The sequence below is a fragment of the Petromyzon marinus genome, chromosome 48, assembly GCF_048934315.1.
Source record: "Petromyzon marinus isolate PM22_M1 ecotype Great Lakes invasive population chromosome 48, UKy_Petmar_22M1.pri1.0, whole genome shotgun sequence".
Lineage (NCBI taxonomy): Eukaryota > Metazoa > Chordata > Hyperoartia > Petromyzontiformes > Petromyzontidae > Petromyzon > Petromyzon marinus.
In genome coordinates, this window is record NC_133714.1 from 1,376,289 (window position 1) to 1,399,086 (window position 22,798).

Consider the following 22,798-nt stretch of genomic DNA (forward strand, 5'->3'; position numbering starts at 1 on the left):
CTCTTCCCACCAATTCTCTCCTCTTCCCACCAATTCTCCCCTCTTCCCACCAATTCTCCCCTCTTCCCACCAATTTTCCCCTCTTCCCACCAATTCTCTCTCTTATATCTCTTCGCCTGCTTCTCCCCCTTCCACTGTCACCGGCCCACTCCCCCTTCCTTTTGGTGGGAATCCTTCCCCTGACATCCCTTACACGTTGAAGAAAATCCACAGTTCGTGTTAATGTGGCCATGCAAACCAAAACTAAGGGCCGTAAAGTAAACCCACTGTAGTCTGTGCGCCTGCAACGGAGGAGGAGGAACAGCAATCTCTGTGTCTCTCTCTCTCCCGAAGCACTCCGTGGCCAGCAACAGACCTCGACACTGGAGCGGTGACTTCCTTCCTGAACGTTCGGCTAAAAGCACGAGGCGACGACCAGTAGCTGCTGCTGTTGTTGTTGTTGCGTCTTGTATCCATCCAGTCGCTTCGTGCTGCCGCTGCCGATATCCACGTTCTGGAGCCGCCGATGCCAATTCATGTTCAGGGGGTCCCGTCGACGCCTAATCCATGTTCCGGGGGGCCCTCTGATGGCAATTCACGTTCCGAGGGGGGCCGCCGATGCCGATTCACGTTCTGGGGGGGGGGGGGCATGCCAATCCATGTTCCGGGGGTCCCGTCGATGCCTAATCCATGTTACGGGGGGCCCTCTGATGCCAATTCACGTTCCGGGGGGGGGGGGAAGACGCCGATGCGGTTCAGGCAATCGTGGTGAGTGACGCGCGCGTGCGCGCGCCTCTGCATTGTTTAAACGCTGCTCAACATAACAACGTTACATTATTTGCTTGGCGCTATGATTATATCAATAACTACTTTACTCGTCCGATCATGACTAACGTGTGGATTGAACAACAACAACACAAACCCCGTCCGCAGTGATCATGCTGCAGTCATCACGCGGCTTGTGTGTGTCGGTGTGTGTCAGTGTGTGTGTGTCAGTGTGTGTCTGTTTGTGTGTGTCAGTGTGTGTCTGTGTGTGTGTCAGTGTGTGTGTGTCAGTGTGTTAGTGTGTGTCGGTATGTGTGTGTCGGTGTGTGTGTGTGTCGGTGTGTGTGTGCGTCAGTGTGTGTGTGTCAGTGTGTGTGTGTCTGTGTGTGTGTCAGTGTGTGTCTGTGTGTCAGTGTGTGTCTGTGTGTCAGTGTGTGTCTGTGTGTGTGTGTCAGTGTGTGTGTGTCATTGTGTGTGTGTCATTGTGTGTGTGTGTGTCACACACACTGACACGGTAAAACAACCCAATACCTCCTCGCGGTGCCGGACGGGCAACTCTGTCGTGGACAGGGCTGTGGGGGGAGATCCAATTTTGATTGTCTCCTCCCCTCATGGCATATGTGTCCACCACAGGGGCTAAACGGGGGCTCTGGACGGGTGCGAGGGGCTGGTAACCCCTCCACCTTCAATTAATTACCACGAAACCACGAGTTAAACTGAAATATGTAACTAATAAGCTTGTGCCGGAGGCCCCGGGGGGCCAGGCGTCTATGACGTCTCCTGGCCGAACCCCAATTGGCGGAGCCAGGAGATTGAATATCTACCCTCGGGGCTCCTCCAGAAACAACGAAAAGCCACTACGGGTGGCCACGTGGAATGTTCGAACGCACACTGCGGAGGAGAGGCTGCCACTCCTCTGTCGGGAGCTGGAACGGTACCGCCTGGATCTATGCGGCATTCAGGAGGTCCGGTGGACCGGCTCTGGCTCCTGCCACCATGAGGGGAGGACAGTCCTCTTCTCGGGGCAGCACTCTTCTCGGGGCAGCAGACTGCCAAACAACAGGGTGTGGCTCTTCTTTTGAACAAAAGAATGAAGGGGGCGTGGGAGCGTGGCGGTGAGGTGTGGGAAGCTGTAAGCCCCAGGCTACTTTGGGCTCGCCTTCCCATCAACCGGAGGCGAGGAATGGTGGTCGTGGTTACTTATGCCCCCATCGAAGATGAACATCCGTGGAGGGATGCAGGCAAAGCCGATGAGTCAGATGCCTTCTATGACCTCCTGTCACAGGTGCTGGCTAAAGTGGCCCCTCGGGATAGAGTCATCATGTTAGGTGACTTCAATGCCCGAGTTGGTCATGATACTGGCACCTGGTCTGGAGTGATTGGAGGGCATGGGCCAGATCAGCTCAATAACAACGGTAGGAGGCTGCTAGATTTTTGTGCAGCCCATGGGCTTGTAATTACCAACACGCTGTTCCGGCATCGGCGCATCCACACAACATCATGGATGCATGCCGGGTCCAAGCAAGAACATCTGCTGGACTACATAGTGACGGACCAGCGGATGCGAGCCCATGTCCTTGACACCAGGACCTACCGTGGAGCTGATCTGCCCTCTGACCATCGACTAGTCATCTGTAAGATGCGCCTGCCATTCTTCCACTCCGGTGGTGGGTGTACACCCAGGACCCCATTCCGACCTAAAGTGGCCTGGTCTCAGTTATCTGATGAAAGTTGCAAGCGAGAATTTCATCATCGCTTGCGGCTGGGATTGGCATCGTCCCCGCCTCCTCCTGATGTCGAGGGTAAATGGGCGAGATTTAGGACTGTGACTCATGCAGCTGCAATGGCTGCTTTGGGTACGCAGTCCAGACCTCCCCAGAGACCCTGGCTGACAGAGGAGGTGTTCAGGATTGTTGAGAAAAAGCGACAGGCCCACTGTCATCGGCTACAGAATCCCACGTCAGAGAATGAGGAGGCTTACCGCAGCCTTCGCTCGGAGGTTCGGAGAGCCGTGAGGCGCTGCAAGGATGGGTGGTGGTCGCGGGTTGCTGAGGAGATGGAGTCTGCCTTAGTGGCCCGTGATCACAAATCTCTATTTAACTCCATCAAAAAAGTAACCTGCAGCGCCACACCTATTACCATCATTAGGGGAAAAAACGGTGATCCAATCTCCGACCCCCAGGAACAGGTTTGCAGATTTGCTGAGCATTTCTATGAGGTCCTGGGGGAGGGAAAATCCCTCAGCCAGGAAAACATCGTGGCACAAAGTGAGGATGACCCTGCTGAGGCTGCGGTGCCTCAAATATTGGAAGAAGTCACCCCCTGTGAGTGGCTGGCTGAGGTGCCATCTTTTGAGGAAGTACTGAAGGCGATCCGGAGTCTGAAACCAGGAAAGGCAGCGGGCAGAGATGATCTCCCAAGAGAATGCTGAGGGAGGGTGGCGTTTGTGCACAGACTGCCCTATATGACATCATAACAACGGTCTGGACCACTGGACGGGTTCCACGGGATTGGAAGGATGCCCTGGTGGTCCCCCTCTTTAAGAAGGGGGACCGCACAGACTGTAACAACTACAGGGGCATCTCACTCCTCAGTGTGCCGGGAAAGGTCCTGGCAAGGATTATTCAGCATCGCCTTGCCAGGCACGCTGAGGAGAGGCTTGCGGAGCCCCAATGCGGTTTCATGAAAGGGCGGTCCTGCACAGATGCCATATTTTCTGTCCGTCTGCTACAGCAGAGGTGTAGGGAATTCCAACAAGACCTACATCTCTGCTTTATTGACCTGGTCATTGCCTATGATACCATCAGTAGGCCTGGGCTCTGGGTCGTTCTTCGTGCTTTTGGAGTACCTGACCCTCTGCTCACGATCATTAAGGACCTTCATGATGGTGAGCGGACCCGGGTAAAACTACGTGGCCGGGAGTCAGAGCCATTCCCTGTACACCTTGGGGTGCGACAGGGATGTCCTCTGGCTCCCACATTATTTAACATCTATTTTGACCACGTAGTTCGTGAAGCCTTCAATAGCTGTACCGGGGGAATCTCCATATGGTACAGATATAATGGGAGGCTGACCGATGCCCGGGTGCGGTCAAGGGATGGCTCCCTATTGCTCAACCACGTTATATATGCTGATGATTTCGTAATAGCTGTTCAGTCAGAGGAGGAGTTGGAGATGCTGCTGCTGAGACTGGAGCGTGCCACTAAGAGGTGGGGCCTTACCATCAGCCCAACCAAAACTAAGCACCTGCCTGGGTATTTTGTACCATCGGACACTCCACCCCCACAACTCCCAATCGGTGATGGGGCAGTTGTGGAGAGAGTGGAGAGTTTCCCATACCTGGGCAGTGTGCTTATGACTGGCTCCAGTTTAACAGCAGAGGTCTCACCCCGAATCAGTCGAGCAGCAATATCTTTTCATCGGTTGCGTAACGCTGTGTGGAAGCTACCTGGTCTGTCGCTCCGCACTAAGCTTCAGGTCTTCTCGGCCACGGTCATTCCCTCCCTTCTCTACGCTTGCGAAACGTGGACTCCCCTAATGGAACATCTTCGCCGGTTAGAAACATTTAGGCTGGCCTGCCTACGATCCATCCTGGGTTTAACCAGACTGGATTGTGTGAGGAGCTCACAAATCCTTGAAAGATCTGGGCAGGGCCCCATCGGTGAGCTCCTCCGGCGGGCAAGGCTGCGATGGCTGGGTCATGTAGCCCGCATGCCCAGCCACCGCATGCCGAAACAGCTTTTGTTTGGCCGGATTGAGGGGGCTAAGCGGGCGCGGCACGGGCTAGAGAAGAGATGGAGTGATGTGGTACAGGAGGACGTGGAGCTGAGTGGACTTGCCGATGACTGGTACCAGCGGTGTCAAGATCGGCCTCTGTGGAGGAGGCTCGTGAAGTATGCTACTGGGCAGTTGGAGGTAGTCGCCCTCCAACAACAACGGAGGGCGAAGGAGCAACGCTCAGAACAACGAGCGGAGCGCCGGGTGGCTAAAGCACAGCAGGTTTGCACAGTAGGGGGCACAGGTGGTGCATCAGCCAGTCATCTCAGTCAGTCGACCCGTGGCACCTGGGTCTGCCCCGTGACCTCCTGCCAGCGGGCGTTCGACACTTCACGTGGCCTCGGGGTGCACATAGCCTGGCACAAGCGTCGTGGTGACGTCACCGCCACTTAGTGGCGAATGGCGGTTGTTGTTGTTGTGTGTGTCAGAGTGTCAGTGTGTGTCAGTGTGTGTGTGTCAGTGTGTTTGTGTGTGTCAGTGTGTGTGTGTCAGTGTGTGTGTGTCAGTGTGTATGTGTGTATGTGTGTCGGTGTGTCAGTGTGTGTGTGTGTCGGTGTGTGTGTGTGTCGGTGTGTGTGTGTGTCAGTGTGTGTCAGTGTGTGTGTGTTAGTGTGTGTCAGTGTGTGTGGCTCACCTTCCCATCAACCGGAGGCGAGGAATGGTGGTCGTGGTTACTTATGCCCCCACCGAAGATGAACATCCGTGGAGGGATGCAGGCAAAGCCGATGAGTCAGATGCCTTCTATGACTTCCTGTCACAGGTGCTGGCTAAAGTGGCCCCTCGGGATAGAATCATCATGTTGGGTGACTTCAATGCCCGAGTTGGTCATGATACTGGCACCTGGTCTGGAGTGATTGGAGGGCATGGGCCAGATCAGCTCAATAACAACGGTAGGAGGCTGCTAGATTTTTGTGCAGGCCATGGGCTTGTAATTACCAACACGCTGTTCCGGCATCGGCGCATCCACACAACATGGATGCATGCCGGGTCCAAGCAAGAACATCTGCTGGACTACATAGTGTCGGACCAGCCGATGCAAGCCCATGTCCTTGACACCAGGACCTACCTTGGAGCTGATCTGCCCTCTGACCATCGACTAGTCATCTGTAAGATGCTCCTGCCATTCTTCCACTCCGATGGTGGGTGTACACCCAGGACCCCATTCCAACCTAAAGTGGCCTGGTCTCAGTTATCTGATGAAAGTTGCAAGCGAGAATTTCATCATCGCTTGCGGCTGGGATTGGCATCGTCCCCGACTCCTCCTGATGTCGAGGGTAAATGGGCGAGGTTTAGGACTGTGACTCATGCAGCTGCAATGGCTGCTTTGGGTACGCGGTCCAGACCTCCCCAGAGACCCTGGCTGACAGAGGAGGTGTTCAGGATGGTTGAGAAAAAGCGACAGGCCCACTGTCATCGGCTACAGAATCCCACGTCAGAGAATGAGGAGGCTTACCGCAGCCTTCGCTCGGAGGTTCGGAGAGCCGTGAGGCGCTGCAAGGATGGGTGGTGGTCACGGGTTGCTGAGGAGATGGAGTCTGCCTCAGTGGCCCGTGATCACAAATCTCTATTTAACTCCATCAAAAAAGTAATCTGCAGCGCCACACCTATTACCATCATTAGGGGAAAAAACGGTGACCCAATCTCCGACCCCCAGGAACAGGTTTGCAGATTTGCTGCGCATTTCTGTGAGGTCCTGGGGGAGGGAAAATCCCTCAGCCAGGAAAACATCGTGGCACAAAGTGAGGATGACCCTGCTGAGGCTGCGGTGCCTCAAATATTGGAAGAAATCACCCCCTGTGAGTGGCTGGCTGAGGTGCCATCTGTTGAGGAAGTACTGAAGGCGATCCGGAGTCTGAGACCAGGAAAGGCAGCGGGCAGAGATGATCTCCCAAGCGAAATGCTGAGGGAGGGCGGCGTTTGTGCACAGATTGCCCTATATTTCATCATAACAACAGTCTGGACCACTGGACGGGTTCCGCAGGATTGGAAGGATGCCCTGGTGGTCCCCCTTTTTAAGAAGGGGGACCGCACAGACTGTAACAACTACAGGGGCATCTCACTCCTCAGTGTGCCGGGAAAGGTCCTGGCAAGGATTATTCAACATCGCCTTGCCAGGCACGCTGAGGAGAGGCTTGCGGAGCCCCAATGCGGTTTCAGGAAAGGGCGGTCCTGCACAGATGCCATATTTTCTGTCCGTCTGCTACAGCAGAGGTGTAGGGAATTCCAACAAGACCTACATCTCTGCTTTATTGACCTGGTCAAGGCCTATGATACCATCAGTAGGGCTGGGCTCTGGGTTGTTCTTCGTGCTTTTGGAGTACCTGACCCTCTGCTCACGATCATTAAGGACCTTCATGATGGTGAGCTGGTCCGGGTAAAACTACGTGGCCGGGAGTCAGAGCCATTCCCTGTTAATCTTGGGGTGCGACAGGGATTTCCTCTGGCTCCCACATTATTTAACATCTTTTTTGACCACGTAGTTCGTGAAGCCTTCAATAGCTGTACCGGGGGAATCTTCATATGGTACAGATATAATGGGAGGCTGATCGACGCCCGGGTGTGGTCAAGGGATGGCTCCCTATTGCTCAACCACGTTATGTATGCTGATGATTTGGTAATAGCTGCACATTCGGAGGAGGAGTTGGAGACGCTGCTGCTGAAACTGGAGCGTGCCACTAAGAGGTGGGGCCTTACCATCAGCCCCACCAAAACTAAGCACCTGCCTGGGTATTTTGTACCATTGGACACTCCACCCCCACAACTCCCAATCGGTGATGGGGCAGTTGTGGAGAGCGTGGAGAGTTTCCCATACCTGGGAAGTGTGCTTATGACTGGCTCCAGTTTAACAGCAGAGGTCTCACTCCGAATCAGTCGAGCGGCAATATCTTTTCATCGGTTGCGTAACGCTGTGTGGAAGCTACCTGGTCTGTCGCTCCGCACTAAGCTTCAGGTCTTCTCGGCCACGGTCATTCCCTTCTCTACGCTTGCGAAACGTGGACCCCCCTAATGGAACATCTTCTCCGGTTAGAAACATTTAGGCTGGCCTGCCTACGATCCATCCTGGGTTTAACCAGACTGGATTGTGTGAGGAGCTCACAAATCCTTGAAAGATCTGGGCAGGGTCCCATCAGTGAGCTCCTCCGGCAGGCAAGGCTGCGATGGCTGGGTCATGTAGCCCGCATTCCCAGCCACCGCATGCCGAAACAGCTTTTGTTTGGCCGGATTGAGGGGGCTAAGCGGGCGCGGCACGGGCTAGAGAAGAGATGGAGTGATGTGGTACAGGAGGACGTGGAGCTGAGTGGACTTGCCGATGACTGGTACCAGCGGTGTCAAGATCGGCCTCTGTGGAGGAGGCTCGTGAAGGATGCTACTGGGCAGTTGGAGGCAGTTGCCCTCCAACAACAACGGAGGGCGGAGGAGCGACGCTCACAACAGCGAGCGGAGCGCCGGGTGGCTAAAGCACAGCAGGTTGGCACAGTAGGGGGCACAGGTGGTGCATCAGCCAGTCATCTCAGTCAGTCGACCCGTGGCACCTGGGTCTGCCCCGTGACCTCCTGCCAGCGGGCGTTCGACACTTCACGTGGCCTCAGGGTGCACATAGCCTGGCACAAGCGTCGTGGTGACGTCACCGCCACTTAGTGGCGAATGGCGGTTGTTGTTGTTGTTGTGTGTGTGTGTGAGCTGTGTGTGTGTCAGTGTGTGTGTGAGCTGTGTGTGTGTCGGTGTATGTGCTGTATGTGTGTGTGAGCTGTGTGTATGTGTCAGTGTGTGAGCTGTGTGTGTGTCAGTGTGTGTGTGTCAGTGCGTGTGTGTCAGTGTGTGAGCTGTGTGTGTGTGTCAGTGTGTGTGTGAGCTATGTGTGTGTGTCATTGTGTGTGTGAGCTGTGTGTGTCTGTGTGTGTGTCAGTGTGTCACCTGTGTGTGTGTGTGTGTGTCGGTGTGTGTGTCAGTGTGTGTGTGTCAGTGTGTGTGTCAGTGTGGGGATCGATAGTGTAGCGGTTAGCGCGCTGCGCTATGAACCTGGCGACCCGGGTTCGATTCCCGCTCACGGCCAACACCAGTGACGATTATCTGAACCGGTACCGGGCCTCCCCTAGGTCGACTCAGCCTCAAATGAGTACCTGGTGCGGTGTGTAAACATTGCCACTAGGGAGACAAAGGCGGTCGGGCGTGGTGCTGGCCACCCACCCCCTCGTGTACCGTTCCGGCCTTCATAGGTGCTCGCTAACAGCACTTGCCCCTACAGTCTGTTAAGGCTATATGGGGGATCTTTGTCTTTGTGTCAGTGTGTGAGTATCAGTGTGTGTGTGAGCTATGTGTGTGTGTGTGAGCTGTGTGTGTGTGTGAGCTGTGTGTGTGTGTGAGCTGTGTGTCACCTGTGTGTGTGTGTGTCGGTGTGTGTGTCAGTGTGTGTGTGTGCCAGTGTGTGTGTCAGTGTGTGAGTATCAGTGTGTGTGTGAGCTATGTGTGTGTGTGTCAGTGTGTGTGTGTCAGTGTGTGTGAGCTGTGTGTGTGTGTGTCAGTGTGTGTGTGTCAGTGTGTGAGCTGTGTGTGTGTCAGTGTGTGTGTCAGTGTGTGTGTGTCAGTGTGTGAGCTGTGTGTGTGTCAGTGTGTGTGTGTGTGTGTCAGTGTGTGTGTGTGTGAGCTGTGTGTGTGAGCTGTTTGTGTGTCAGTGTGTGTGTCAGTGTGTGTGTGAGCTATGTGTGTGTGTCAGTGTGTGTGTGTGAGCTGTGTGTGTCAGTGTGTGAGCTGTGTGTGTGTGTCGGTGTATGAGCGGTGGCGTCCCGTTTAGCGCGACCCGAGCTCGATTCCCACTCATGGCCACCAACACACTGGTGACGATTGTCTGAATCGGTCCCTGAGCCTCCCCTAGATCGACTCAGCCTCAAATGAGCAGTAACCTGGTGCGGTGTATAGACATCGCCACTGGGAAGACAAAGGCGGCCGGGCGTGGTTGCTGGACACCCACCCTCTCGTGTGCCGTCGTTTCGGCCTTCATTGGTGCTGCTCGCTAGCAGCGCTTGCCCCGACAGTCTGTTGAGGCTACACAGGGGGATCTTTGGCTATGATGGTGGTGGTGATGGTGGTGGTGATGGTGGTGGCTGTGATGATGGTGGTGATGATGATGGTGGTGAAGGCTGTGTTGATGGTGGTGATGATGGTGGTGGTGATGGCTGTGATGATAGTGGTGATGATGGTGGTGGTGGTGATGGCTGTGATGATGGTGATGATGATGGTGGTGGTGATGGCTGTGATGATGGTGGTGGTGATGGTGGTGGCTGTGATGATGGTGGTGATGGTGGTGGTGATGATGGTGGTGGTGTTCTTTGTCCTGTGAATGGACTCTAATACGTGACGTCAGCATGGTTGGCGCGCCAGAGACCCCGAGTTGGAGCCCCCCGCTCACGGCCAACGCCGGCGACGGGAAATCCGAATCCGATTCTGTAAACATCGCCACTCCGGGGGAGACAAAGGCGGCCGGGCGCGCGTGTGCCTCAGAGGAGGCCTTAGGATGTGCTCACAGCCCCTTGCCACAACGGTCAGCTAAGGCTACACGGGGGATATTTGCCCTTGTAATTGAACGCATGTGTTAATTTGCGCGTGTGCAGACTGCATGCGTGAGCTCTCGTATATACTATGCAGTACTGCACGTGTTCACAGGTTGTGTGGACGTGCACGTGTTCACATTGTTGTGTGGACGTGCACGTGTTCACGGGTTGTGTGGACGTGCACGTGTTCACAGTGTTGTGTGGACGTGCACGTGTTCACAAAGTTGTGTGGACGTGCACGTGTTCACAGTGTTGTGTGGACGTGCACGTGTTCACAGTGTTGTGTGGACGTGCACGTGTTCACAGGTTGTGTGGACGTGCACGTGTTCACAAAGTTGTGTGGACGTGCACGTGTTCACAGTGTTGTGTGGACGTGCACGTGTTCACGGGTTGTGTTGACGTGCACGTGTTCACAAAGTTGTGTGGACGTGCACGTGTTCACAGGTTGTGTGGACGTGTTCACGGGTTGTGGGGACGTGCACGTGTTCACAGTGTTGTGTGGACGTGCACGTGTTCACAAAGTTGTGTGGACGTGCACGTGTTCACAGTGTTGTGTGGACGTGCACGTGTTCACAGGTTGTGTGGACGTGCACGTGTTCACGGGTTGTGTTGACGTGCACGTGTTCACAGTGTTGTGTGGACGTGAACGTGTTCACAGGTTGTGGGGACGTGCACGTGTTCACAGGTTGAGTGGACGTGCACGTGTTCACAGTGTTGTGTGGACGTGCACGTGTTTACAGGTTGTGTGGTCGTGCACGTGTTCACGGGTTGTGTGGACGTGCACGTGTTCACGGGTTGTGTTGACGTGTTCACGGGTTGTGGGGACGTGCACGTGTTCACAGTGTTGTGTGGACGTGCACGTGTTCACAAAGTTGTGTGGACATGCACGTGTTCACGGGTTGTGTGGACGTGCACGTGTTCACAGGTTGTGTGGACGTACACGTGTTCACAGGTTGTGTGGACGTGCACGTGTTCACAGGTTGTGTGGACGTGCACGTGTTCACAGTGTTGTGTGGACGTGCACGTGTTGTGGATGTGTGTGTGTTATAGTGTGGGGAGCGGTGGTGTAGTGGTTAGCGCGCTGCGCTACGAACCTGGCCACCCGGGTTCGATTTCCGCTCACGGACAACACCGGTGGCAATTATCTGAACCGGTACTGGGCGACCCCTAGGTCGACTCAGCCTCGAATGAGTACCTGGTGCGATGTGTAAACATCACCACTGGGGAGACAAAGGCGGCCGGGCGTGGTGTTGGCCACCCACCCCCTCCGTGTGCCGTGCCGACCTTCATAGGTAACAAGCAAGAACTTGCCCCAGTAGACAGTTAAGGCTATATGGGTCTTTGCCTTTTTAAGGCATACGACCAAATCATCTGGCGCTCGTCTGTATGGATGCAAGGTCTCAGAAGCTAAGCAGGCTATTGAGCCTGGTGGATGGTGCTTGTTGGCTGCTGTGGGTCTTCCGTGGTCTAGCAGCAGAGGGCAGTGCAGCAAGATCCCATTTGTTACACTGTCAAAACCATCTGGCTGGCTTTTGGCCGAATTCAAAAGCAAAGCGGAATAATGTTCGATGCAGCAGCAGCAGCAGCAGCACTCCTGATGTTGATGCAGAGCAACGGCTGCAGTTTTGCACTGAGGTGGTTGAGACGGAGAATTGTGTCAGCGCATCGCTGTGATTTAATATGCCTTCGCATAGCTGTTAACCCATACGGTCTGCACCGTATTCTTGTACGGGCAAATTGAGTTTTCAGGTCCATACGGCGTACAGACGTTTCAATACGCGCAAAAAAAAGACATTGTCTATTTGTTTGTGTTTATCCCTTGTGATGGGACTTTGTAGGATGAACGTTGACATTTATGAAGGGCACCGGGTGACCAATAAGGTCTGTAATATGCTCGGGAACTGATAAGAGGTTGACAGGTTTGCCTCCGTGTTTTTGAATGGGGCATTGAGTCGTTCTATATTCCATGGTTGCACACCTTAGTTTGTCATTTTGCATATGTTAAATATTATTTTAATGATTAAAAACATATGCCTTGCTTATTCATCACCCACAGTCTGCAAGCATAGTGATTATTGAGCAGGCAACATTATGTATTATGAACAAATACATTCTGGTTGCTGAACGAATACATTCTAAGGTAGCACTCATGACACACAAAGTGCTTGCCACAAACGGAACCACAATGCCCTGCCGATCTCGTCAAGGGGCATAAACCATCACGCAAACGCCGCCGGTGGTCGTCCTCGCAGCAGCAGCGGCTTTTGGCTAACCGCCATCGAAGAAAGACGGTCACCGCATTGCGCGCTTTCAGATGCGCTTTTGCGGCCGTCTGGAATGCTCTTCTGATATTAGAAAGCCACTGGGAGCTATGCACTAGATAAAAAAAATAATTTCTTTAGAGCTTATTTTTTGTGTTTAGTTTGACGTCCGACCCCGTACCTTCAATTAGCACGGTTCACTACGTACAGTGTGAAAGAAAGTTCAACATACACCCAGACATAAACATCTTGTGAAAGACCCAACGCGAAGCTTATAGGCTACAACCCTAAACCACATCCACGCAAACCTTGGCATATGCGGTTCTTTGACGGTTCTGGTCTCGACAGGCTCGGTGAATTCTGTCTCGTTAGATGGTTAATGTTACCTTACGTTTGCTCCCCAGATGGACTCTCGCATTGAATTTTCCTTCATTAAAAAAGAACATGAAGAAACGCCAAGCCCTGATGTGTTTCCTGATGTGACGGTGAAACTTGAAGATGACGATGACGGTGAGATCTCGTTGATTTTATGTAGGTTTGAACGGGGAGATCGCTGTAATGGAATCTCTAAGTGTCAACATTTCACATTGTCAGGTCACTTATATCATCATCCTTTTTCATGTTAATGCATCGAGTGAAATCGCATGTATATCAGTGCAAAAACCTAAGAGAGAAAAGCCATCTTAGCCCCCATAATTTAAATTAACGTCTCAGTAGTGCAGGCTCAGCGGTACAGTGAGCGGCTCGCAAAGAAAGTTCAAATCATGGCTGGGGGTTGACTTAGCCCATCATTCCACCAGGGCCCATAACATGAGTACCACTTTGTGTGCAAGTTGACAGTGATTTGCCTTATGGACAGACTCGGCCCCGCCAAAGGAAAGCAGAATTTCCACCACTAGCATAGGGCTGTAACAGGAGATGAGCACTGGCAAAATGCTCAATTGAGCAAGAAACCACTGACTTTTGAGTTCATTGACAGTGCTCTGACATTGACATAAGACGCTCCCTGATACACCTCGCCACATAGAGGTATAATTATAATGTCAAAAGGCCTGTAATCAGCAGAAATTGGTTAGAAAGTGCTTTTTGGCAGGAATGGAACTGCCAACGTCTGTACAAACTGGATCCGTCGGTGAGCATGATGGCTGCTAGCCTATTCCCAGCTGCCTCAAGATTTAAAGGTGTAATAATCGCGTATCGTTTTTACGTCAACGTTTTGGCATTATATATACACACGCGCACACACACCACATGTGCCGTTGTTTGTGAAGCGCTGTTGAGCGAAGAGGATGTGGAAGAAAAGCCCAGCCCTGAGATTGTGCGGACGGTGATGGTAAAGGACGAAGATGAAATCACAGGTCAGATCTTCTGCCCCTTATTAGTTTAGTTTCTCTTGCAGGCACATAATACAGCTCTCGCTCACATTCATACAAAAGCTATACGGGCCGTTTCCCACTTTGTTTTTTTGAGCGACACCGTTTGCTCATTCGCCACAAACTTGCATTGCTGCCTTGGCTCTTGCGTCACTTGACAACCGCTCTTCAACTTCCCGTGAGACTGTGAGGACGTTGCCGCCTCATTAGCGGACGCCGATCCCAATTTTTTACCCAAAGAGCGTCACTGATTTACGCCAGACACTTTCCATGTTTCAGTGAGGGTGGGGTGACATTATTTAATTCACTAGAATCTGACAGCAAAGTTATGCATTCACATATTTCAGCTGTTAATGTAAACGGTTGTGAATACTAGCTGATGAACTGCAGGTGTGTTTACCTACTGTGCGTTATCATCATCGGCGGCCACGATCCATCTGGTATCCCCAATCCATTGCCATATCTCACAAATAATGCGATGTAACAATCCACCTATGAGCTGATCTTATCACTTCATCTCCACGGTGGATGACCTGTCCGGTGCCTTAGCTGGCTAAAGATTGCGCGCTTTTCCAAAAGCAAGACCCCAAAAAAACAAGTTGGCTAAAGCACCGGTGACAGTTTGAGGAAGCTGTCAATAAAAAAGATCCCAAACCCCACTGGTGCCTAGCTCACCTTTTTTAAATATTCGGTCCAACCGCTGGTGACCAAACCTTTATTTTGTCAATTTCAGTTCCAGGACAGAAGATTCCTAAGGTTGAGGAGGGCGTCGAGAGGCTAGAGACAGGATATTTCTACGGTTATTTCACCAATCGAGACCGGGCGGAGGTGTTGGCATGCAACATTGATCAAGGTGAGCTCCCTTTGATCATATCGCAGAGAAAATGTTTTCAGCAGCCGTGATGAATGGTTCAAGACGTGCTCATACGTAAAATTGTCATCAAATGTAATTACATTTTTCGAGCATCATTCATGCAATTATATCCCACAAGACTGCACATCAATTATCCAGTTCCATACACAGACAATAAAACAATAAAACCCCACTACTTAGCAAATAAAAAAATAACACGTAAATAATGAGAAAAAAATACACGTGAAGAGTTATTCTTCTGAAGCGTAGGGAAAGGCCACGGTGGATTACACGAGAGAACTACTCATGAGGCCAGTTCCTCATCTTGATCATTTGCATCATATTTCCCCTCAAAATGTGCTGATGCCTCTATTGCCAGTAGCGGGGCAAATCTTGAACAAAAAACTTGTTTAACCGTTGAGCCATGGTGGGAATCGGGGTCCTAGAATCATTTCAAACAGCCTGTCTAACCCAACACTCGACATGCTGCCACATTCTCTGTAACAAAAAGTTGCTCACCACGGTGGCAGTGGTTCAGTATGTGCCTTAAGCGCCTTGAGCACATTGTTGAAAGGCGTTTTATCAATGTCATTTATTATTAAAATCTATCACTTGGAGCTAGATAGGCCAAATTTTTCGAAAGTACGATTCAAACACAGGGTGTTTTGTGCAGATATTGGTTACGGGCTAACCTATCACAGTCAAATACTCTTGTAAATCTAGTTTAATTTCAAGTCGCTTGGTTTATAAAGGATACTGTTCACTGTGGATTGAACAATATTGGTCTTGACGGATTTGATCATAGAGTATCCAATTCCATAGGATCAATCCAAAAAACTTTTCAGATCCGATCTGCCAGAAGCTGATTCTGACCTGAGCGGCTGATCAAGATGGGATTATAATTTTGTATAAGAATGTTATTTATACTCTCTGACATGTATGTATGTTGAACTTCTTTCGCACCATACTTAGCCAACCATACTAATTGGAGGTGTGGGGGAAGGACAACAAACTAAACACAAAAATCAGTTTTAAAGAAGTGAGTTTTCAATCTAGATTTAACAGTGCATAGCTCTAGTGAAGCTATGGATAACAGCAGAAGAGTTCGTGGCCGTGAAACGAGAAGATAAATTACACATACGGAGGGCTAAATGGGTGGAAGGTGATTTACTTGACATATAGGTCGAGAGTTAAATTGTACGGGAAAGCAGTGAAGGATTAATAGGTCTATCCCACAGGACACACGATCACTTTTTCCTCTTGCCCTTCAGACCTTACTACTTGTTCATATGAAAATGAAGCACACGCATTGTGAGTAGTCACTCTGTTAAAAGTGACATTGGTTAAATGTTTTCGGTTAACATTTCGCCTCCCACAGGACCCCATGGTTTCAACGAATGTTAAAAATGTATTAACGGTATGTTTACGTTGTGCACGCGGGAGAAAATTTCGACCAATCCGAGCGCTCAGAAGTGGGTTGAGTCATGCCCTCGGCCAATCAGCAATGCCCATCTATGAGCGTTTAGACCTCGACTGGCTTTGTTTACGGGATAACGTTTTCTATTTTGGCAGTGGAAACAGCTTTTGCAGACTCAGTGATTTTTACTTATTTTTCAACTTATAAGTGAATTAATAGTGATTGCAATGGCCCCTAAAGTGAATTCGCAAAAGGAAAAGTGGAGTAGGAAATTAATTAGCCTTCAAACAAAGCAGGAAGTTATTGATACGCATGAAAAAGGTGTGCACTTATGAGTGAATTTGGCTTGACCCAATCCACCACTTTTACAATTTAGCAAAATAATATTTTTTATGCTCTATTTATTAATAATGTAACTATGTTTCTATTAATATTAACCCTGTAATTTTTTTTTTATAATATGTATTAGTATTGAATGTTTAAATGTTATAAACGAAGTTTTTAGGGTCAAAAAGGTCATCTTCCGATCGTCTTCGAATGGATTAATACTTTTAACATGTAATTCCTATATTCGATTTACAGTTATTTTGGTAACAGTAGTTTTCGTGGAACGGATTAAAAACGTTAACCGAGGGACTATGGTACACAGTAACTTAAAGCCAAATTGCTTGCGGTGTTCTTCCTCTTTGAAGCGAGGGCCTACAAATGTGTATGGCTGCATTGCGTAATAAAACTACACACTTTGACTGTCTCGTTGAACAATTTGTGGCAGATGAAACGAAAGAAACGGGACACCTGTGTAAGGAATGTGGCAGAGATCTTGGTGGTATACGCTTCAAGGAGATGACCGTGGGTGAAGCGAAACTCTCCGGGCTGCCACGGAAAGCCTGCACGCGTTGCGGGAAGCTGCTTCAAGATGCCGTGACAAGCACTGGGGAGGAGCAGATCTTACAATCTTCGCCAATCGATGAGTCGCGAGCACAGGCGATCGGCGCCGCTAGTGAGAGGACGCACACGTGTCTCGAGTGTGGGAAGGCATTTCCCAGTAACTCTCAGCTCGTGAGGCACGCCAGGATTCACAGCGGCAAGCGGCCGCACGTGTGCAGCGACTGTGGAAAGGGCTTTTCGGATCAGTACCGATTAAAGGTGCACTCCAGGTTGCACACTGGTGAGTGGCCACACGTGTGTATGGAGTGTGGAAAGGGTTTTTCGGATCTTTACAGATTGAACCTGCACTCCAGAATTCACACCGGAGAGTGGCCACACGTGTGCAAGGAGTGCGGGAAGGGGTTTTCTTATCATTGCAGTTTGAAGGCGCACTCCAGAATACACACTGGCGAGCGGCCGCATATTTGCAACGTGTGTGGCAAGGGATTTAGACGGCGCTCCAACCTGGACACACACTCTGTAACCCACACGGATGAAAAGCCCTATGTGTGCAATGAGTGCGGGACCAGTTTTTCACTGCGTTCTACTTTGGAGAGGCATTCCAGAACCCACACTGGCGACCGCCCGTACGTTTGCAAGGATTGTGGCAAGGGGTTTTCACGGTTTTCTACTTTTGAGACGCACTCGAGAACACACACGGGCGAGCGCCCATACGTTTGCAAGGATTGTGGAAAGGGGTTTTCACATCGTTCCAATTTAGACACGCACTCTAGGACCCACACTGGTGAGCGCCCGTACATTTGTAACGAGTGTGGAAAGGGGTTTTCACATCGTTCCAATTTAGAGGCGCACTCTAGGACCCATACCGGTGAGAAGCCGTACGTGTGCAAGGAGTGCGACAAGAGGTTTTCATCACAGTCCAGTTTAAAGTCGCACTGTAGAATTCACACTGGTGAGCGTCCATATATTTGCAAGGATTGTGGGAAGGGCTTTTCACACTATCCTAGTTTAAAAGCGCACTCTAAAACGCATAGGGGTGATAAGCCATGTGTGTGAGTCATGTGAAAATATATTTTTCAGCACATTGTTATTTAAAGGGGGCACACTGTGCCACACAGGTGTGAGGACATACAGATTTAAAAAAAAAAATATTGGAAGGGTGTTTGACATGCCTTCTTTACATGACCACTGGGATCCGGGCCCTGTCAGCACAAGCAAGACCCAGTTCTAGCCTAGGAAGAGCACTTTGGATCCGCATCACCACAATCCACGAGGCTCGCGGTTTGGCACCCACAGCCGTCTCCTCCCAATCGCTCTCCTCCGTGGCTAGGGGTGGACAAGTTTCGAAGCCCTTTAAAACATTAAAAGATATTGGGCTCGAGTAAAATTTGACAACAGCTGAAATTTATCGCCTCGGTGACTGCATTTGTATTGGAGAATTGGACGCATTTATTTTTCCCCCAAATACATAAACAGAAAGGGATGCTAACACATAGGAAAAAGTGGCTGATCAACCTTGGTGTGAACAAAACCCGCTGACCACTTTGTGGTCGCTGTATGGCGTATCGTCCCACGGACCACACAATAACCCTTCAACTACATTAATGCAAAAAAAGGTCAATATTCCTACTGTGATATTTCCAAAGGGGGGAGAATATCAGTAATATCAGTGTTCCAAATAAGTAAATAGATAGAAATCCTTTGCAAATATCCATACTGCATGAGAGGCCTCGCCCTGACCATACTTAGCTGTACTGGTCTTATCCCGTTGGTAAAGGATTGATATCACTCATCAGCAATGTTAACTGTGACCAGGAATCAAACTCGTGTCGACGTGTTCGAGGTGCAGTGTGCCCACCGATGCACCACTGCACCACCCTTTGAGTATTTTTATTAATGTGAAGACATCTATTAAATGTGAATAGGTGAGGTTTGTATTTAAGTGTTTTAATGGAGTATTTTTACGACGTATCACTCGATACAACTGTTGGTACCTTTATTAATCTAGTTAGGGAGTTACACTACTTGTGATCCATACATACATAATGCTGAAATCGGTCAATGTTCCCTTTGTCAAAAGGCGTTGGTGTATGTCGCTTGCTACTTTGATGTTCCCTGCAAAGGGCTATATAAGAAATAGTAATCTATAATGTACGTATTTACCGTAATCGGTGGGATCAACTAGTGAAGAAGTCCGGTGTCGCCTGCATAGGAATGGCATTTGACACCAAAGCACTCGATGAGGTGCCCATTGAAAGCCATGTAGGCCACGAGCAGGAAGGGGCCAGGGCCAGAACCCTGAGGGAACTCCACATGCGAGCTCGGTTTCTTGCAGACGAAGGCTCCCACCCCCGCATACTGAGAAAGCCCTGGCCCTGCAGGTGGGACGTGACCCACTGGAGGAGGCCAGACCGCCAGTGCCAGAGTCGAGGAGGCTGCTGGGAGAGTTTTAACTGCGACGAAGGCTGCAGAGATACCGACACCCAACTAGAGTCGGCCATACAAAGACTATCATCGAGATGGCCCGATTGTGGTCTCGGTGGAATAGACCCGGCCACGATAGGCAGAGTGAAGGGAGCACACGTTGGGCTCGATGAGGGCAAGGCCTTTCCAGGAGCATGGCGGGTTGGGGAGGAGAGGTTGATTATGGATCTGTAACTTTCCGAATCGTCGGGGGGGGGGGGTTCAAGGCCTTGCTTTCTTGAGCAGCGGGTGGTGGGGGGGGGTCAGGCCGATGTTGTAGGAATGTGAGACGAGCGCGACTGCCAACGAAGCGTTGGCCGTTTGATGTAGGAAGCGTTTATGTGCAAGGGCGGGTCGTTTGCCGCCTTGCTGGCCACTGGAGTTCCAGGCCTTCACCTGAAACGTCACCTATTAGATTAGTTTGTATGTGTTTAGTTTGTTGCCCTTCCTGCCCCCCCCCCCCCCACCTATTAGCATGGTTGGCTACGTACGGTGTGAAGGAAGTTCAACAACATACAGGAGTGGGTCCGGTCGGAGGCACGCCCACTGTGAAGTTTAAGTCCATTCCCAACACCTCCAAGTAGTTTGCTTCTTCTCTAAGTACGTGAGCCCCTTTAGCCATGTCTATCATGACATAGCACACAGTGTTTTAGGCATATCGATGCATTGATTCAAATATTCAAATGATCATTTTTCAGCACCCACCACATAATTGTGCTTGTGAAGATTATTTGAGATTTCACGCATTTTGTGAAAATAATTGGGTAATGTTGCTTTTAGACGAATGAAGTAGACAAAACTGTGCAAACAAGACCACACATAAAACCACACAAATGGGCGTAAAAGACGAGAATTATTCTTAAATGTAACCCTCATCCTGAATTGTGACAATTCGTAAAGTAGCCACCTTAAAGTAAATATTTTTTTTTATATGTAACGTCGTGCAGTATTGTAAAGCTTTGTGCATATGAACCGGTAGGCATGAATTAATTATTGTTGTACATGCAAGTGTTGGAAAATCAAAACGCACATTAAAGTCTATAACGAACGTAATCAATCGTGCTGAATATTTTCTTGTGCATGGACGAGCCAGCCTCATTTACCTCCACATACAGCCTTAAATCTCTGGTAGCGACTACCTTTAACGTCTCTCAAACACAAATATAGTTTCCACTTTTGTACGGGAAAATGTACAAAGGGCCAGATACACGGAAGCATCGCATCTATGAGCCAGAATCGCATTCCATCAAAAGGTCACAGATCCCTGGATCTGTGCATACATTCCTGCATCGCGACGCGCAGATTAACAACCCCTCCACTGATGGAGGCCCTGTGCCCAATGGAAGTGCATGGGCGACACACACAGAGACGTCCCCTAAGGTACACGGCAAATTGAGGCGACCGTCCTGGGCCCCGCGCTTTGGGGGTCGGGGTGGGGCGGCATGCTTCGACGTCACAGTGTCAGAGGTAATGCTTCTGGTTTAGTTTGAAGGCATCGGTGTGGCCCATACGGTGTGGCCCATACGGTGTGGCCCATACGGTGTGGCCCATACGGTGTGGCCCATACGGTGTGGCCCATACGGTGTGGGATTTGCCCCAGGCCCCACACCGCCTATTAGACGGCCCTGGCGACACATGACAGTGTAAGGGTCTTCACATAGTACTATAACAATAAAGTTAAAATCATGTTATTGAAGAGCAAAAATATATATTTTTTTAAACCCACGCAGAATGACACCATGAATCACGGCAATAATTTCTGTATTTCATCAAAGCAATGCAAAATGTAAATGTCTACATTCGAATCATAAATACCTGTCTAATAGCATTTCAAGTAGGAAAACATACATGTGTACAGTACTGTCTTGTCAAAGTAAAGTCAACTGGAGCGTGCAAAGATTTTGAAGCGAGACAGAGGCCACAGAAGAATATAAAACGTAGCGTGCACTGAGTTTGGCTGAATGAATGCAAGCAAGATTGAGTAGTGGGTGGGTTTATATCCTGGTGCTTGGGGCGCCTAGCAACTGGTATAGAGGAGGTCGTGGGTTCGATTCCAACCCCTACGATGCCTGTATATTTGGAGTTTGCATCTCTCTCCCCATGGTCGCGTGGATTTTTCTCCTGGTTCTTCCCTCCACATGTATAATTAATGTGCGTCTCAGAGTACAGTTGGCTGCTATGAATTTCCACGTGATAATCCATTTGCGAGGAAAATAAAACAAAGTTTAGTTTTAGTCTTTTTTTTGTTTGCTACAGCACCCGTAGATTGCCTGCCATTGCGAGCGGCTCCATGTATAACCGGCATGCCCTCTCTGTCCGTGTATTTACTCCATCAATGTGTTCGGTTTACGCCAGAATCAAACTGTGGAATACACTTTACAGATATACTTTTGCGTTTAAAGAGTATTTCATTGCATACATTCCTAACATGCAAATAATTTCTCAATTTTTTTTTAACAACTGACATTTTGGCAGATGAAAATCCCAAAGATGAATATTACATTTTGACTTAAAACTTTCGTGACTGCAGGAATCCATATTCTTGGTAAAGTCACGTAAAAAAAAAGCAAAAACCCACGACGTTTCGATCGCAACACAAGCAGTCTTCATCAGGCGGAGAGAAAAGAGGGGGCAAGCCTCCAAATGTAGCAGCTTATAAGGGTGCCAAAGTGAGTGAGCGGGCGGTGGAAAGAGCTGCATAGGCAACACGAGCTGCTCAAGGGGCACGCTAATGCAGGAGCAGCACAAAGGGGGGATTTGGGCGGAGGTGAGCTTGCGCATCGCAAACAGCATGGGCGGGGCAGCCAGTAATGTATCAGCAGACAATGGGGGGAAGGAAGGGGGCAGAGTCAGGGGGAGAGAGAGGGGGTGGGGCAGAGATGGGGGGGGTGGGCATTGCACCTCGCTACACCCATCCACACTGCTGACGGTAGAGGTTGACAAGAAAAAACAAATCAAGTCATGACCCAAAGTGGTTGACGACATCTTTCTTAGAGAAATACATTTCACGTGAGGCAGCCGCATTAAAGTAATGATCAGCCACGGCAGACGTATTGGTCCTGCCGTGTTTCAGATCTGCCTTATGTTCATGAACAAGGTCCGTGACATGTCGCTTAGTTCCCCCAATGTAACTGCTGCCGCAGACACAGCTTAGTTTGTCGACGCCGGGATATTGCATGTCAGGAATCTTGTGCTTCAGAGATGGGGTCAGGTCACGAATTTTGTGCACTGTGTTAAATCGGACCTGGATCTTGTGTTTGTTCAAGATTTTGGAAATATTTTTTGGTTATCCCTGCTATGTAAGGTACGGTGATGGTTTTGATTTGATCTTCAGATGGATCCTTCCTCACGGTTGGGGTGATGGCTTTGCGGAGTATCCATTCACCTTGAGAGCTTGGTGTACGTGTTTGAGTTCACTGGTTAGGTGTTTATGGTCGGAGATACATTGAGCTCTATGGTGTATCGTTTTGACG

General features: G+C 50.1%; 1 protein-coding gene across 2 annotated transcripts; it reads left to right on the plus strand.

Annotated features, from left to right (window-relative positions):
• Nucleotides 1–627: 627 nt before the first annotated feature.
• Nucleotides 628–20,378, plus strand: LOC116952690 (uncharacterized). Of its 2 annotated transcripts, XM_032972277.2 has the most exons (5): nt 628–747; nt 12,736–12,841; nt 13,603–13,689; nt 14,438–14,557; nt 16,747–20,378. In XM_032972277.2, exons 2-5 carry the CDS (start codon nt 12,736–12,738, stop codon nt 17,916–17,918), a joined length of 1,485 nt encoding a protein of 494 aa, XP_032828168.2. In that variant the 5' UTR covers nt 628–747; the 3' UTR covers nt 17,919–20,378. The 2 variants fall into 2 exon arrangements, with proteins under 2 accessions (XP_032828168.2, XP_075930547.1); XM_076074432.1 differs by lacking the exons at nt 628–747; nt 12,736–12,841 and having other exon boundaries at nt 12,848–13,689.
• Nucleotides 20,379–22,798: the final 2,420 nt, after the last annotated feature.

What these genes read in the sequence shown, in the direction of transcription:
- LOC116952690 (XM_076074432.1), top strand. Translation starts at nt 13,470, where the DNA reads ATGATGGCTGCTAGCCTATTCCCAGCTGCCTCAAGATTTAAAGGTGTA. An exon ending in GGACGAAGATGAAATCACAG is followed by an intron (nt 13,690 to 14,437) that starts GTCAGATCTTCT and finishes TGTCAATTTCAG; the next exon opens with TTCCAGGACAGAAGATTCCT. An exon ending in GGCATGCAACATTGATCAAG is followed by an intron (nt 14,558 to 16,746) that starts GTGAGCTCCCTT and finishes AATTTGTGGCAG; the next exon opens with ATGAAACGAAAGAAACGGGA.